The 18,148-nt window shown below is 45.9% G+C and overlaps 1 protein-coding gene across 2 annotated transcripts in view; it reads right to left on the bottom strand.

Moving 5' to 3' along the window:
* Positions 1-16,300, bottom strand: part of NNT (nicotinamide nucleotide transhydrogenase) — a 55,782-nt gene extending 39,482 nt beyond the window's left edge. Inside the window, exons 1-3 of one of the 2 annotated variants that reach the window (XM_028748232.2) lie at positions 16,091-16,300; positions 9,391-9,598; positions 2,103-2,332 (exon numbers count right to left, since the gene is read on the bottom strand). In XM_028748232.2, the coding sequence (XP_028604065.2) occupies positions 2,103-2,332; positions 9,391-9,544 (384 nt within the window). In that variant the 5' untranslated portion in view covers positions 9,545-9,598; positions 16,091-16,300. Of the gene's footprint in view, positions 1-2,102; positions 2,333-9,390; positions 9,599-15,758; positions 15,884-16,090 lie in introns of those variants that run through there. The other variant, XM_077936397.1, reaches the window with a different exon arrangement.
* Positions 16,301-18,148: the final 1,848 nt, after the last annotated feature.

Here is an 18,148-nt window from a genome sequence, read left to right on the forward strand (position 1 = left end):
TTAAAGATCACAAATGCAGCCAGCAGAGGAAACTTAATTTTTTTAAGTATGGCAACTGTGGCTCATGATCACAATATATCGAAGCACATACAAAATAAAAAATATGCAGTCAATATTTTGAGAAAGCTCTCACTCACGCACCATCTGTTGAATACATCTGGAGAGTTAGGATAGATACATGAGCTGTGGTTGCCAAACGGAGGAAGGAATTAACTTATCTTCCTAGCAGCTAGTTGCATGGAAATTCTACAGACAGTGCAAGTGACTTATGCAATGAACTACTGTACTTAACAATCCTTATACAGTGGTACTTCGGGTTAAGTACTTAATTCATTCCAGAGGTCCGTACTTAACCTGAAACTGTTCTTAACCTGAAACACCACTTTAGCTAATGAGGCCTCCTGCTGCTTCCGCGCCGCCGGAACACGATTTCTGTTTTCATCCTGAAGCCAAGTTCTTAACCTGAAGCACTATTTCTGGGTTAGCGGAGTCTGTAACCTGAAGTGTATGTAACCCGAGGTACCACTGTAATATATAGCAGCTACTACACTGAGGCTACTTATTGAGGTCTTCTTGCAGCAGCTGTAGTGAGCCAAAGGAGGACTGTGGGCAACACAAATCGCACACTCGTGAATATGTGGCACTGGCTTCCTTTATATGTGAACAGCCCTGATGCACAGATCACCATGGGCCAGTTCCATAGCTCTAGCTCAGCATTTCTGGAATTCCCCCATCACTCATTCCTGCAAGCAAATACAAATTGCCTTCAAATCTTTCCTAGCACAGGAAGAGCTCCCCAGTGGTAAATGGTCTGCTACACACATTCATTTACACCGCACCAGTGAATCCAAGGATTCTCGCCATTCTCACATGGCAAGGGAACCTGGGCAAGTATGTGAGGCCTTGCTAGATTGCCTGCAGAAACCGTAGGCCCATATCTTTACTGAACTTGGCATCAGTAAGCTTCCCGGAAACACCAGGATCCTCTGGAACACAAAAGTTGGAAAGCCACCACTGCACAGGCTAAAATGTAGCTCCGAGGCCTGCATAACATAAAGTACTGGGAGTCTATACGTGGTGGGGGAACAAAGAAGACTCCATGGGCAAGTGCAAACTCAACACCTCCAGATTGCAGCCTGCATCAAAGCTGCCATCTGGTAGTGAATCTGCGACACTCTGTGCCTTTGCTGCAGTCTGACTCCACCCTATAAGGTTAACTCAGCATTATTTCTCTACTCAGCAGCAACCACATAAATAGGTAGTGGTGCCCGCCCTGTGGAACGCCCTCCCATCAGATGTCAAAGAGATAAATAATTACCTGACATTCAGAAGACATCTAAAGGCAGCCCTGTTCAGGGAAGTTTTTAATATGTAACGCTGTACTGTTTTTAACACTGATTGGGAGCCGCCCAGAGTGGCTGGGGAAACTCAGCCAGATGGGCGGGGTATAAATAATAATAATAATAATAATTATTATTATTATTATTATTATTATTATTATTATTATTATTATTATAGGGCGTTCGTACGACAGGATGAATGGGGCAGGGGTAGGGAACTTCAGGCCAGGGGCCCAAATGCAGCCCCACAGGCCTCTCTATCCAGCCCTTCAGACTGTCATAGGAAGCTGCCTATATCGAGTCAGATCATTGGTCCATCTACCTCAGTATTATCTACCCTGATTGGCAGCCATTCTCCAAAACTTCAGACAGGGAACCATCCCCAGCCGTACCAGGAGATGACAGAGATTGTACCTGGGACCTTTACCACTGAGCCACAACCCTTCCCCAAGCCACACACCTATTTTCTATGTCCCTTAGCTCAATGTTTTTGCCTGGCTGGACTATGTCCCTGGAACTATGAAGATGGCTCTTGCCTGTCTAGATGGAATGATGTGGGTGGGTGGGGACTTTTTACTTGGCTGTAACATAGCCTCTTGTACAAAGGCAGGAGTCACATCCATTGCTATGCCCACTTTTGCCTCTAGGCATGCCCACGTGTGCCTATGGCCCCACCCACCTCTGGCTTGCGGGGCCCAGAAGCTGAAAAGGTTTCGCCACACCTGCGATAGGGAAGTATTGGGGGGGGGCATCCAGAATTACCTTGACGACTAGATCAGATGCCAAGACTTCCTTCGTCCCTTGGATCTGTGCCCCTGCCTCTCTGTAATGGTCATCAGAGAATTTGGAAGCTTCTCCTGCAGTCGACTCCACAACAACGTTAAACCCTTGTTTAACCAGGGCTTGAACTCCTGCCGGTGACAAGGCCACTCTCTTCTCATTCTGAAATATCTCCTTGGGAACACCCACAGTCAGCTGCTTATATGGGATACCTGTAAATGGAAGAGAAGCAAACAGCAAATCCTTTGGTAATTTGCAAAGGGGGCGAGAGAGAGAGAGAGAGAGAGAGAGAGAGAGGGAGGACAACCTCCAATGAAAATAGTCGTTTGCACGTACAATGCTTCAAGCTGAAAATATGATGGACAACCATCATCCCCTTAGATACCAGTCTATAACAACTCACCAGTGCATATATGGCAGGAGTAATTCAATAAAAAACATTAACTATTCATAGTAATGGAAAAGAAAAAACACATTCAAATGATTAAGCCCAATCACTCAGAAAGCAAATCCCACTGAGCTCCATGAGCCTTACTCCTACATAAGTGTGCAGGATTGTCACCCAAGTCCAATTTAAATAAAGCAGTAAGCACTTGAGTTCTAGGAAAAGTGGTTAAGTGTGAACTTAGTGGTAGAAGTCTCAGAATATCTTCCTCTCTCAGGTGTAAAACTTACTAGCATGCATAACGTTTGGGTTTTTAAAAAATTCTACAGTCATTTGCACTTTGGGTACAATGTTTTTTATAGTCTTCTTTAGCTGCAAAGGTGATGACCTTGGGATAGACTTCTTTCATTTTACAGGTGAAAAACTCCAGCTAAGAGTCCAGCAACTTGCCTAAGGCCAAGTAGCAAGTCTATGGCTGAACTGGTCCTGCAGCCATTTCTCACAAGGTCATGTTCCACATGCCACTTGGCCAGGCTGCAGTGTTTCTGTTCCTCCAAAATATGCGACAAACATTCCTTCAAATGCTGTAACACCAGAAACACCAACAGCCATAAAACAGGAGTGGAGAAACTGTTGTTCCATTACTTAAGGAGTAATCTCTTGGAAAACTAAAAAGGCATTTGCAGCTTTTTAGTTTAGAGAAGAAGTGACATGATAGAAGTTTATAAAATTATGCACGGCATGGAGAAAGTGGATAGAGAAAAGTTTGGCTCCCTCTCTCATAATCCTAGACTTGTGTTGAAAGCTGAATGATGGAGGATTCAAGGCAGACCAAAAAAAAGGGTCCTTGTTGGTGCATAGTTAAAACTATGGCATTCGCTACCACATAAGGCAGTGAAGCCCATCAACATGGATGGCTTTAGAAGAGGCTTATACAGATTCACTGAGGTAAAGGCTATCTGTGGCTCTTATTCCTGATGGCAATAAGCTTCTGAATAGCAGTTGTTGGAAACCGCAGAGGGGAGAGGGCTCTGGTGCTCAGGACCTGCTTATGGGCTTCCCACGGGCATCTGGTTGGACACTGTGAGAACAGGAAGCTGGACTAGATGGGCCATTGGCCTGACCCAGTAGGGACTTACTATGTTCTCAGGGCCAGAGGCACCATCTTCTCAAGATGATTGAGGGGACCTCATGTGGCATCCTGATGTCACACACACGCGACGTCGTGAGGAGCCAGGGGGGGCAGAGCCAAAGGCCCTCTGAATATTGAGGGAGCCTGGGACCCTCAAAAAACCACTGGGGTAGTGATGGAAGTGCCTTGGCCCCTAGCAGCTGGCATGCATGGTTAGAGCACATATCTGGCATGGGTGGTGCTATTCCCCCTTCTCTCTGTCTCTCCCCCCTCCCCGTCCACCAAACTCATTCTCTCTCCTTTACACTTCTCTACCCCCTCAGCTATCATCCCATGGAAAATAATCCCCACACACAACACACAGGTGGCAATTAGGATTGGGGGAAAGCTCCTGAAGAAGAAGAGTTTGGATTTGATATCCCACTTTATCACTCCCCTTAAGGAGTCTCAAAGTGGCTAACAATCTCCTTTCCCTTCCTCCCCCACAACATGAGAGACTACAGAGTAGTGTGACTAGCCCAAGGTCACCCAGCAGCTGCATGTGGAGGAGCAGGGAATTGAACCCGGTTCACCAGATTACGAGTCTACCGCTCTTAACCACTACACAACCCTGTCAGCAGTAATGGAAACTCCCCCACCACCCAAGGCCTAACTGGTGCACCATGGGAGATTTTCATTGGCATCCTAGAGCACAAGGGAGGTAGATGTTTGCTGTTTTACTCTTCAGCTGCCATCCCAATGAAAATCACCCCTCCTAATAAATTGGCTCCCACTGGTATGAGTGCAAGTCTTCTCCAAAACTGAAGTGCCAGGCCAAAGGTCAACCCTTTATTATAATACTAAAAATAATATTACTTATTATTTATGAGTTAACAATATACCATAGTTGCTCACCCCTTCTTTAAGGTATCACCCCTTTCCCCCGTGAAGAAACAAGGTAGCTTTGGGAAGCGCTGATAAAATGCCCAGTCATTCCCTCCCATTCACCAGGTCACAGCAATGGCTTCTACAAAGATGAAGCATGGAATAAGCATCACTCAGACATAAAAGGCCAGCCACAGGACCCAACATCATCCCTGGTAAGCTTCCACCATTCACAGAGGATCACTTCAATTTTGCTTAAATCTCACAATAAGGAAATCTACAGGGAACTACGGAGAAGAAGAGAGCAGCACTATGTTGGTCGCCTTCATGGACTCCTCAGTGACCTTCCACAGAGACAAAAACCCAAGATTAGACACCAAAAGTGCAATCTAAGCACAGCCATTCAGAAGCAAATCCCAATGAGCACAATGGGGCTTACTATCTAGTAAGTGTGCTTAGGACTGCAGCCTCTTTAGACAAGAGGCTATTTTTAAAGACTACTGCTAAGATGGGGAAGGGGGGGGGGAAACAAAACTTGTACCTATTTACCAACTCACTATACCAACAGCTTCCAAAGAAGCTGCTCACCTTTTTTTCAGAGTTCTGCAGGAAGACAAGGAGACAGCCTGAAGGGAGTGAGGTGGAATGAAGACAGAAAAAAAAGATACAATGAATAGCGTGGAGGAAGCAGACCAAGACGTTTCCGTTTACATTGACTCAGTAAAATTGCACACCTACATTGACATCTTCCAGTGAAACTGGAAAGGCAGCAAATCAGTTGCTTTTAGTGGGGCATCCTTCACACCTCACATAATAAGCCCAGCCCTGACTGCCTGTACCACTGCAGACCAAGGAAGTACTGCACCAATCACTCACCATCAGTTATGCTAGCAGGAAAAAGGCAACCCAATGGCTTCTTCTACTACAACATTTATATCCCACCCTCTAAGGAACTCGGAACGCAGGTGACGCTGTGGGTAAAACCTCAGCGCCTAGGACTTGCCGATCGCATGGTCGGCGGTTCGAATCCCCGTGGCGGGGTGAGCTCCCGTCGTTCGGTCCCAGCGCCTGCCAACCTAGCAGTTCGAAAGCACCCCCGGGTGCAAGTAGATAAATAGGGACCGCTTACTAGCGGGAAGGTAAACGGCGTTCCGTGTGCTGCGCTGGCTCGCCAGATGAAGCTTGTCACGCTGGCCACGTGACCCGGAAGTGTCTGCGGACAGCGCTGGCTCCCGGCCTATAGAGTGAGATGAGCGCACAACCCTAGAGTCTGGCAAGACTGGCCCGTACGGGCAGGGGTACCTTTACCTTTACCTCTAAGGAACTCAGAGCAGTGTGCCAAAAAAAAAAAATAATACCGTATATTTCGCTCTATAAGACACACCAGACCACAAAACGCACCTAGTTTTGGGAGGAGGAAAATAAGGAAAAAAATATTCTGAATCTCAGAAGCCAGAACAGCAAGAGGGATCGCTGCGCAGTGAAAGCAGCAATCCCTCTTGCTGTTCTGGCTTCTGGGATAGCTGCACAGCCTGCAATCGAGGCACAGCCTGCAAACACACATTTCCCCTTACTTTTTAGGAGGGAAAAAGTGAGTCTTATAGAGCGAAAAATACGGTACTCATTTTATCCTATTTAAGGCAGGAACTTGTCTATTGTGGACCCATCCCTCTGCAATGCATTTCCTGAGGTCCCTCCTTTAAAAAGGCTTAAAAAACAAGCCTAAAGAGACCTGGATCAGCTTTAAACTGTTGCTGGTGAAATATTTTAAAGTTACGGCTTTGGCTGTTGCTGATGATTTTGCTTTGCAATGTAGTTATTTTAACGTTGCATGTGTGAATATATAAATAGTTTCGGTTTTTGTTCTGTAAATCACTTTGAAAAGGGTGTTAACCTTTTAAACCAGAGGTGGGAACCTTTGACCTTCCAGACGATGCTGAACTACAACACCCATCATCCTTGACTATTGGCCTTGCTGGCTAAGGTGGGTGGCAGTTACGGCTCAGCAACATTGGGTGGACCAAAGGTCCCTCAGCACTGCTTTAAAAGGTGGCATAAACCAATAAATAAGACCATGAGGCACCAACTGGCTCCGTTACACTCAGCTAAGTCCATAGCCAAGCAGGGAAGTGAACTAAGGTCGCCCAGCTTCAAGTCCCATACTATATCTACTATACTGCATTAAGAAACTGTGGAGGCTGGGAACAGGTAGAAAATACAGGAAAGGAGCGAAGGAAGGATATGAATGGTAGGATCCACCTGCAGCCAGCAATCAGACACAAGATGGGATGGCAACAAGGTTAAGCAAATTCCTAGGATAATCACAACCACCACTCACCTTGATTGAAATGTAAAAAGCACCCTGTTACTTTGTTCTGACCAGCAAAAGAAGTAGTAAAGTTAACAGAAAGTTCCATGTACCCTCCAATGAAGAGGCTAACATGTTAATCATCTTAAAAATGAGTTCAACTGATCTTAATCTAATACTGGGGGGAAACACTTGCAGGTCACACTAAACCAGAATCTGAGCAAAGAAATTAAAACTGGGAGGTTTGAGTTTGCATGCCCTGTGTTCCCCTCTCCTCTTTTCACATGGCTAGGAGGATGCCAGGAGAGTCTTTTAGCTTCTGTTTCCTATAATCTCTTGTCATCCTGACCAGGGATTCTGGTTTATAACACTTGGCCAAGCCAGCTACAGAAGTTCCAGTTTGAAATTAGCTAGTTCTGAAACTGATTAGGTTTTGCATTTTGTTTTGTTTTTTAAGAAAAATGAAAGATCCCTGATCTAGACAATGATAAGCAAAGATTTTGGGAATATGAAGCTAAGGGCTACCAAAGTCCTGCTCCTGGCCTTACGGAAGGAGAGGAAAGTGTGTGAGCCTGGGTCTTGTGACAGCTCCTGTTCTTTGTCCTAAACTGTGGTTTAGCATGATATGCAAACATGCCCTATTTAATGGCTGAGCAGAGAGTGGTCCATTCAAAAAGCAAGGTAGGCTGTTTCCATTGGCACTCACTTCATAATAGCATTGCATAATAGCTACTGCCAAAGTCAGACTAAAAGTGCTTGCTACACCAGTGAACTGCAGAATATTCCCCCACACACACACACACACACAAAGGAAGCAAAAGAGCAACTCAAAACATTAACATGACATCCATTTTCAGTTTCAGTTTATTCCTTAAAGACGTTTTTTAGCTACTCTTAGTCATGCAGAGCCACCGCTCTGCCTCCTGCCTGTGTGCCAAGCTACATGAAAGACTGTCTGTAAACATAAGAGGCACAAGTGTAAACATGCCTTTCAGTGACTTAATAGGAGAAAAACCATTCCATTTTTGCCCAGACCTTAGATAGTCAACACTCTTCAATGAAAGCTGAACTTCCTTCTACAGAGCAAGAACCCTTCTATGATACAAACTACTGTTTTACCTACAGAATTTTGGACTGAGCATGAAAAGTGGATTTCATGCTTTGCTAAAATTCCATAATCACCTTCTGATGCTCTATTCTCATCCATTCTTGATTACTTGCACTGCTCTGTGAATTAGAATTTGCCCATCCAAGAAGTATATGATTAAAAACCAGATGAGATGTCAGGTGACAAAATAGACATTGGGAGGCTTAGTTTGGTCAGAATCGAGTATACACTTCCAGAGTTAATGATAAATACATTACTTCTGGTAAATGAGCCACCAAAGCCGTGAATAATTGTGACCCAGGATTTCTAGACTCATCTACCCATGTACTATCTTTGCATCCAAAAGGATGCACTGGTTGCCAGATGCTAAATATATTGGCATTATTTTCAGCTCTCCTACCCCACTAATTAGGACAAAAGAGGAGTGGGGAAAGAAGACAGAGACTGACAAGAAGTACAGTGGTACCTTGGTTCTTGAATTTAATCTGTTCTGGGAGTCCGTTCGACTCTCGAAATGGTACAAAAACCAAGGCACGGCTTCTGATTGGCTGCACGAGCTTCCTGTACTCAATCAGAAGCCGTGTCGGACATTTAGCTTCTGAAAAACGTTCACAAACCGGAACAATCACTTCCGGGTTTGCAGCGTTTGGGAGCCAATTTGTTCAGGAGCCAAGCCGTTCAACTACCAAGGTAAAACTGTAATAGGGAAGGGTTTGGGGAAGTAAGAGGGTTGGTTAACAAATTCCCAAGCTTCACCAAATATGTATGGTCCAGCAAGGGGGGGGGGGGAGAAGAGTCTCACAGAATATGTTTCGTGAAAGCAACCACTGCAGATTAAGCTTTAACCTGAAGACAAAAAGTATCTAGATATATTGATATATTTAATTAGCTGAGTTCCACAAATATTTGCTAGCTGCGGAAGTATTATCTTGCACTTCATCATGGACTTTCCTTGCCCTTGGCACGTTTGTAGGCAAACTTAACATACGCACGTTTCCAAGGCACAATTGTGTCCCTTCCAAATATAACACATCTTCACCAGCAAATTACTAATCATTATAATGGGCAGGGAGCATACAGAAGGAGCGATAACCTTACACAAACCCTGGGGGTGCGTTTTGACCTCCTGCAGGATCTCTTGTCAGCGAAGGCTGGGCGACCTACTTTGAATGTGGAGGGAAGGCTTTGCCCTCACAAATTAACCCAGAAGCTTAGACCTTTCTTTTTACCCTGAAAGGGAGCTTAGCAACCATTCACTTATAATGGGAGAAAGAGGAATAGAATCAACATTAAAATCGAAACTTAACTTGCTGCCTGCCCCTGGTAAACCATTCCAGGTTCCTTTTATGGATTACATTAGGAGGGTGACAGAATCTTGGAAGAGGGGATGGAACGTTGGGAACTGGCTTCTACAGGTGTCAAGAATCACACCTGTTAGTTTGAAATCATGAATGCCTATCTGAACTCACATACCTGGTTTGACAGGAGCCTGGCACCAGAGCACCCGGTGCAGGCGGAAGGCTCGTAGGCATGGTGTCTTCACAGTCTTCGCCTTGTGAGACAGTGCACTGTTGAAAAGGGGACTGGAGCAGCTGGTCGAAACTGTACGCAGAATAAAACTGGCCATGTTGTCCAAGATTCGGCAGGCAGGATCACCCCGTTAGGAAGCCACACAGATGCCCTGCCATATACAAAAGCATTAGCCCTTTAGCCAATAATAGCAGCGGAGACTTGCAAAGCAGTCTATTCAAAACATGTGTCACTTCAGATCGCGATTTGCAGCCATCAGGACTTGGGGAGGGGAGGCTAACAAGGTCCACAATTCTTTCTCTGTGTTGTATCCAATGTTGGTACCATCTCACAGTGTTTTAATACCTTCAGCATCTTAATGCAGTGGTACCTCGGGTTACATATGCTTCAGGTTACATACTCTTCAGGTTACGGACTCCGCTAACCCAGAAATAGTGCTTCAGGTTAAGAACTTTGCTTCAGGATAAGTACAGAAATCGGACTCCGGCGGCGCAGCAGCAGCAGGAGGCCCCATTAGCTAAAGTGGTGCTTCAGGTTAAGAACAGTTTCAGGTTAAGAACGGACCTCCGGAACGAATTAGGTACTTAACCCGAGGTACCACTGTAATTTAAACAAAGTATAATACACAGATTTCATTTCATACAGATGCAATAATTATCTCTCTTCCAGCCTAGACATAACTACTTATTTCAATACAATGACCGTAGCTCAGGGACAGAGAACAGGCTTCACATGTGGAAGGTCCAAGATTTGATCCCTGCCATCTCCAGATAGGGCAGGGGAAACACACTTGTCTAAAATCCCAGAGAGCCACTGCAGGCAATATAGGGCTGGAATAACCAACATGGTGCGGTTGAACACTGATGCCTATCAGTCCCGGTCAGCATGGCCGATTGGCAAATGATCCGGTCCAACAGCACTGGTGGCGATCACACTGGCTACCCCTGATGCATGCAATACCAAGCTGGAATGACTCTGTGCATGCAGCCATGTAGCGTGAGCTCCCGGAGCCTGGGGCAGGTGCATGCATGCACCGAGGGCAGGGCACACAGTGCAGAGGGTGAAGGATCCCAACGCAGCACTCCAGCCCTCGCCACAGACGCTGCTGGAGTGCCCCGTATTAGAGCCATGCAGGGCCATGCTACACCGCCTGCCAACCTGCACAGGGGGAGCCCGGCCAAGCAACAGGGCACTTGGTGGGCGCGAACCAGGTGCTGGCACCTCCAGCATGACCTGGTTCAGTACTCTTATCCATAAGTGTTGGTTCCTCCGACACTGGGAGAGGAGTGTCGGGCCAGGCCACACTGGGGCCCCTGCTTTGCACCCACTCAAAAATCTATGCCCAGGGCCACGGCCCTGCTGGCATCCTCCATGCTACACCCCAGGTGAATGGAAGCTTCCCGTGTTTCTATGTTAGTTCCAAGACTATAGTCTTCACGTTTAGGTTACAGTACCTTGAGCCTTCATGTAGCAGAATCTCAAATGCAAAAATAAGCTGAACAATAAAATTATGTCACAATCGCAACAATACTAACTGTAAACTTTTCAAGGGTATCATTACTATCACCAGTGATTATACTTCAAAAAAACAGTACTGGGTACAATCCAACAGCCTTGAAAATTAATGAGGGTTTTACTATTGTTGTCACTAGGATCCGGGCGTCATTACCGGCAAGCTGGTTAAATCTATCTACGTATGTTTTATGACGTTCTGCATGCAAAACAAAGCCGGTAAGACTAAGTGTATTGTTTTCAAGGATGAAGACTACAAAGGATGGCAAGCTGTAAGAAGCCCAAATTATATACAGGCGATAACCTACAGAATAGATTTGCTAGTCTACACAGCGTGCTGAAGTGAGGTTACGTACCAGCAGATATCAGGCATTTCATAATGCTGGTGACAGCCAATAATCCGTAGCCCAGGAATTAATTCTCTTTTTTTCTGCTGGAAGTCTATTTTTAGTGCAACCATAACAACATGTAAAAGACTGAAAATAGCAGCAGCACTTTGGGGCACTCAGTCTGAAGAGTTCATGCAACTTGAAAGTCTGCATATCATTCCAACATAAATTGATCTAGTAAAAAATCTACTTTAAGGGAGGATTAATAAGTCAACAACTACACCATGTAACAAAAAGCGTGCAGAGGTATATATACAAAAATGCTGTTTAACAGCTTTTAACTGAAAACGTTTATTTCAGCACTGAAGAAACAAAGCACACAGTCGCTCTCCATTCATAGATCAAGTTAAAGTGTAGGCAACATTTTTGCTACTCTCTTGGAAAAAGAAACAAAAGACATTGAAAATTGATACCCACTATACAGCTGCCCAATAAGCACACAGTTATAGTATTTCAAGAAAAACTCTTACTTCCTCAGCTTGATGTACCAGTTTAAAAAGTTTCCAACAAGCGTAGTTACGAAGCAAATGCCACAAATAGAAAACACAGGAACACTGTGAGAATAGATGCCACGTACCCAAGATATTCAAAATGCGTAAGAAATATACTCACTCCAAGAGAAGTACAGTTAGCCCTTTGCCAAAGGAAGCGAACAGCTGTCAGATAAAAGTGACCCCCTTAAATGAATAGCCCACATTAATAATGCCTCCACTACTACCCAGGCATTTACCACGTCTGCAGGAAATGCACGAAGCTGGAATCCCCATTCATTAACAAGTTCCAATTGGCTGCTCTCTGGAAGCAATGCAGTGTATAATTTGCACCAGAGGCACATGATTGGATACAACTCCTTATCAGTCTCTGAGAGGAGTCAAGTTCATTCATTGAGGGAAGGACTTGTGAAAGCCTTCTCAGAGTCACGGCCTTTTTAATTTATGCAGCCTGCTGTCAGCGTCCAATCATCTACCCAGACATGAAAGTTAACCACAAGTCTTAATTCACTGGTGCCTGAAACTGTAGGTCAGAACTGTGCTTTATAGATAACCCTGACAGTTTATTTATTTATTTATTTTTAAATATGTACAGTATTCAACTATGTCACAGCTTTAGATTTTTATTTATTTTGCCTTTATTTCTCAGGTCTAATATGCTGTTATAGAAATGGGGGGGAGGGTCCCCCTACAATTTCCATTACTAACTTCAACAATCCTTCAACAGTGCTAATCAGCAATTTAGTTTACCAAGGACAAAAAGGACTAATTTCCAAGAGGAGTACTGGAAAAAAGATAGCTGGGTAAACAAATCCTACCCTGCAAAAAATTAAGAATTAAAAAATGCTTCTGTGTTTTTCAAATACACATGGCATCAATGCATGCATCGTCTCATCTCACATCTGTAAAGTATTCCGGTTTTCTGGTTTTGAATACATGACCATGTGCTCCTGAGAATCTAGGGTCTGTAACTAAAACACACTGACTCAAATTATAACTGGATAATTTATTTAATATAAAGTAATATTAGCAGCACAATCACATGCACCACAGCCAAAACCCCACTGCCCACCATCACCTTGAATATGGGACCTCAAACTCAAAAAATAAGGTCTCGTGGCATTTTTGTGGAAATATTATCCTACTATTCAGAAGAATTGAGTTTTATGGTTGTAGAAGAGAAACTATTTCTCTCCCTTATCCATGCCCTTGCTATACACTCCAGGCAAATAGCTGGCATCTTCAAACGGGGCTCTTAACCATTTCTGCAGATCAAAGCAAGACAGGATTTGCCAACCTGTTGCCTTCCAGATGTTTGGACTAGAACTTTCACCAGCCCCAGTCACCATGTGCTAGCTGAGGTTGCTGGGGAATTGCAGCCCAAAACAACTGGAGAGCAGCAGCTTGACAAATATGAAATGGGGAAGGAGACAATCTATAAGGTCCAATGCGCAATGCTGGTAATTTGCATATCCAAATGTCTGGGAAGAAGTCCTTGGGAAAGTGCCAGAGTGCCGCAGGCCAACTGCAATTCCCTGGCGTGTGCTCCTTCCTTTCATGTTTTATTGAAGTACACAATGGCAAAATGATAAACTCTGAAGTGTGTTTGACTCAGTTAGTTTCTAGAACTATGCCTGGAAGGCCACAGCAAGACAAGGCAGAGTGCATTGCCTCCCATTACCTAACACACTCAACGAGGCCTACTTCTAGATAAATATGGATGTGAGACCTGCAGGTCAACAGTACTGCCAGAGACTTGAGAGAGTCACACCTCCGCTAGTAGTAGTAGTAATAATAATAATAATAATAATAATAATAATAATAATAATTTATTATTTATACCCCGCCCATCTGGCTGGGCTTCCCCAGCCACTCTGGGCGGCTTCCAACAAAATATTAAAATACTGTAATACATCAAACATTAAAAGCTTCCCTAAACAGGGCTGCCTTCAGATGTCTTCTAAAAGTCTGGTAGTAGTTGTTCTCTTTGACATCTGGTGGGAGGGCGTTCCACAGGGAGGGTGCCACTACCGAGAAGGCCCTCTGCCTGGTTCCCTGTAACTTGGCTTCTTGCAGTGTCCGGGTAGAACGATGGGGGGTGGAGACGCTCCTTCAAATATACTGGACCGAGGCCATTTAGGGCTTTAAAGGTCAGCACCAACGCTCTGAATTGTGCTCGGAAACGTACTGGGGGCCAATGTAGGTCTTTCAAGACCAGTGTTATATGGTCTTGGCGGCCGCTCCCAGTCACCAGTCTAGCTGCCACATTTTGGATTAGTTGTAGTTTCCAGGTCACCTTCAAAGGTAGCCCCACATAGAGCGCATTGCAGTAGTCCAAGTGGGAGATAACCAGAGCATGCACCACTCTGGCGAGGCTGTCCGCAGGCAGATAGGGTCTCAGCCTACATACCAGATGGAGCTGGTAAACAGCTGCCCTGGACACAGATTTGACCTGCGCCTCCATGGACAGCTGTGAGTCCAAAATGACTCCCAGGCTGCGCACCTGGTCCTTCAGGAGCACAGTTACCCCATTCAGGACCAGGGAATCCTCCACACCTGCCCGCCTCCTGTCCCCCAAAAACAGTACCGTACTTCTGTCTCGTCAGGATTCAACCTCAATCTGTTAGCTGCCATCCATCCTCCAACCACACAGGACACTCACACAGGACATTCAGTAGTAGAGGTAGATGACCTGCAGCCCTCCAGAGGTTGCTGATATCTGGCTCCCATCAGGCCCAGCTAACCTGTCCAACAGGCAGGGATGATGGGAGCCATATTCTGACAACATCTGAAAGGCCACAGGTTAGCCACCCTTGCCTTAAAAGGGCAATCCAGTTTCAAAGATATGGCAACCTAAATGTGCAGCCGTACGTACCTTTGAAGCAGATCCCAGAACAGAGTTTTAATTTTTAAAAAGGGGAGTATAATGAAGCATTGCCCTCCGGCCCTGAGTCTCACATCTTAAAAGATAAGGCGTGACTCCCAAGAAGAGACTTGTGGCTTCTGAAGTCACGTGAAAGCAACCATAATTAAACCACTTATTCCCAGATCCTTCCCCCTCACACGCTGCACAGCCTCTCTCCTGTCTTTTATATGAAAGGAGCTTCCTCAAATCCCAAACGGTGCCCATTTCAAGGCTCAAACAAGGTCACGTCCTCCATTCCCACCTTACATTTGACCTCCACGTAACTGGCAAACCACGATGTTGACTTTGGCAACTGTTGCGGTTCCCTTCTGACAGTTAGAAAAAGAAAGGGAGAAAAGCTCTCAGAGGCCCGCATGCACACGCCTTTATACCAACTTATTTTTGCTGCATAACAATAAAGACGCTTTGGCTAAGCTGGAAGATGCCAAAAAAGCACATTCCTTTTAAATCTCTTTCCCCGGCCCAAAAGAAAAAGCTTCCCTTCACTTCGGAGGCATGTGGTTTCTACATGCCTTACCTGCATGTTCTTTCTCAATCATTTTGTGGCAGGACAAACAGGCCAGGGGACGGCCTGTCACAGTCAAACCAACAGATTGCTCACTCAATGGTTTGGGGTTTTTTGGGGTGAGTAAGGTACCAAAGGTGACCTTCCCTCCTGTGCTAAACCCATTGAAACTTGGACCCAGAGGCGCCTCCTCGCGAGTAGCAGCCAGCCCCCCCCCCCCAAAAAACAGCCTTTTTCTGCTCCTGTCTGTGCCACTCTTAACCATAACGGGCAAAATGGGAAGCAGCTGCTGCTGCTTTCATCCCCCTCGCCTCCCTCTTTTCTCCTTAACTTCAGCGGGCCTAGAATAGCAACAGTTCTGCTACTCCTCGTTGCCAAAGTTGCGCTTTGTGCGTGGAGGGAAAGCGGCGGGTTTAACCCTTTGCGGGGCAGCCTGCTCTCATTTCATTTTAAAGCACATCAATATATACAGTATCAGTCATCCTCACCTCCTCGCAGTCCCCGCTTTTCTTTCTCCCCCAACCGCGATGGATGACGAGGAGGGCAGATGCCAGAAGCGCATAAAAGCGTGGCACAACAAGCAAGCCGCGCGGGAGATGCGATCGGGGGCAGGGGAGAGCAGGGGGGAGAAAGTGTTTCCAAGCCTCAGCCTCCGCCCCAAAAGCAATCGCGGCGAGCGACGGCCGTGAATGAACCGACACCGCCCGCCCCCCCCCAAAAAAAACCCAGAGACACCGAGCAAGCCCTAGGGCGCGCCGAGAAGAAAGGAGGAAGAAGAGCCGAGCAGAGGAAGAAGAGGAGACAACAGCTCGCTACCTACCTCCCGCCCTTTGCGCCCTGCTGCCCGCTCCCGCCCCGCTTCTCTCTTTTCTTGCAAATCTATGCAATATTGCGCTTGACCTTCCCGGCTCGCCGGAGCCGCCGGCGCGAGACGGGAAGCCGAGCGGAGAGCAGCAGAGCCGGCGCGAGGCCCCAGCCAAGTGGGCGGGGCTCGAGCCGCCCGCAGCCCAGAAACTGGAAGGGGATGGGAGCGGAGAAGAGAAGAGAAGAGAGAGACCCTGTCTGGGCAGAGGCGAGGTCACGTGGCGGGGAGCCGCGCTCACCTCTTGCGAAAGAGAGGGGGCGGCAGAGGGTCTCTCGCCGACGCGTCACGCCGCTCCCGGAGTGCGCATGGGCGCGCGTGCCCCTGGGGCTTAGTTCATTTTATTTTTGCAGCGCGCGGAGAGGGGCTTGCTTTCAATTGAGGGTTGAACTGCGCCGCCGGCTTGTCGTTTCCTGCAGCAGGAGACCTTGGGGAGACGGAAAGGCCGAGGAGTAAACCCGACGCAAAAATCCTCCCCAGTGGAGTCCCTAAGATAGTTGGATGGCGCCTTGTGTTGTACTCCTCCTTCTGGCAACTCCTGCAGGCTCCATAGGAGCCAGCTCCTAGGGGTTGAGTCCCTTCAACGCCCCAATAAAATATTTGAGGGGACTAGACTCCCCCAAAAAGTTGGTGGGCATTGCCATTCTAATAGGGTGCGTGAGCCGTGTCTTGTGATCGATTATGTGGGTTAGGGGCTTACCTATACCCCCCCACACTTGAATAAAATATACCTCTCCCCGCTATATTCAAGTTGGCGGGGGGGGGGGCAGGTAAGCCCTTACCCACATAATAGACACTTGCCAAAAGAATCTTTATCATTAAGGAAATAAAAATGAAAAAGCACCAGTCCCAATACAGATCCTCTGGGAAAGCAATTTCTTAGATCTCTCTGTTCTGGCAATTGTCAAATCATTATTGCTACTCTTTAACCAGTTTCCTACTCTTTAACCAGTTGCTAATCTGCACAAAACTCATCTGGAAGCAGTGACCTAATTGCTTCCATAGTTTACCCCAGAACATAGCTTCAGTGCAGAAAAATACATTTGAGAAATAAAAATGTGAAGTTACCAAGCTGCTAGTTCCAGCATTCATAAATTACAGTGATTAATAAAATACTTGAAGAGTTTGGCCCTCCCTTATGCTGCTTTTGTAAAGAATGTCTTCTTATTCTGGAATCTTATAATGGCCAGCTCTGAAAGGGTGAGCCAAGGGCTACTGTTGAAACTCCTGCTTGTGCCAGATGAGCAAGCAATCCCAAGTTGCCACATTTTCTAAGCATACATTCTTGCTAATGAGTCTTGTCAATGCCAGGGGGTCATCATTCCAAACAAGCATGCATTGGAATGAAGCCTTCTCTTCCTAATTATTTTTATATGAGAACTTTGAAACTTTAAGAACTGGTACCTAGGCTTGTTTATTTTCATCCTCCCTTCTCACTTTTTGTGGCATGTATTTTAGATTGTAAGCCTGTGACCCTACACAAGTTGTCTATCAGCCAGTCTTGATTTTTGCAATATGAATACATGTTGACACCATTCTCAAACCATAGTACATGTAAATGCTTCCTACAAGATGACAGGGAGTGCAGTCCTGTGGACACTTTCTGAGACAAAGCCCGATTTAGCATAGTGTGACTTGACATAAGGGAACATAATACTAATACAATCGTGCTGACTGGCTGCAATCCTGTGCATGCTTTTCAGGGAGTAGGCCCCATTGAACCAAGTGGGATTCAGTCCCAAGGTGGTGTCATTTCCTTTTGCATAGTTAAGAGCAGTGCTATTTTTCTAGAAAAAAGGGTGCCGGAACTCACCATGGAACACCTCTATCATTCTCTTAGAATAGCAATGGTGCCCACCTGAGAGGTGCAACAACTGAGTTCCAGTGAATTCTGGCTGGGGGAAAAAGCATGGTGCACTCATCATTCTTACTGCATAGGGTTGTCATATTTCAAAAAGTAAAATAGTTTTTTATTTTTATTTATTTTTTAGCTTTTGGAGCTGTTTCCGCTGCTTT

Source organism: Podarcis muralis, chromosome 11 (assembly GCF_964188315.1).
Source record: "Podarcis muralis chromosome 11, rPodMur119.hap1.1, whole genome shotgun sequence".
Taxonomy (NCBI): Eukaryota; Metazoa; Chordata; class Lepidosauria; order Squamata; family Lacertidae; genus Podarcis; species Podarcis muralis.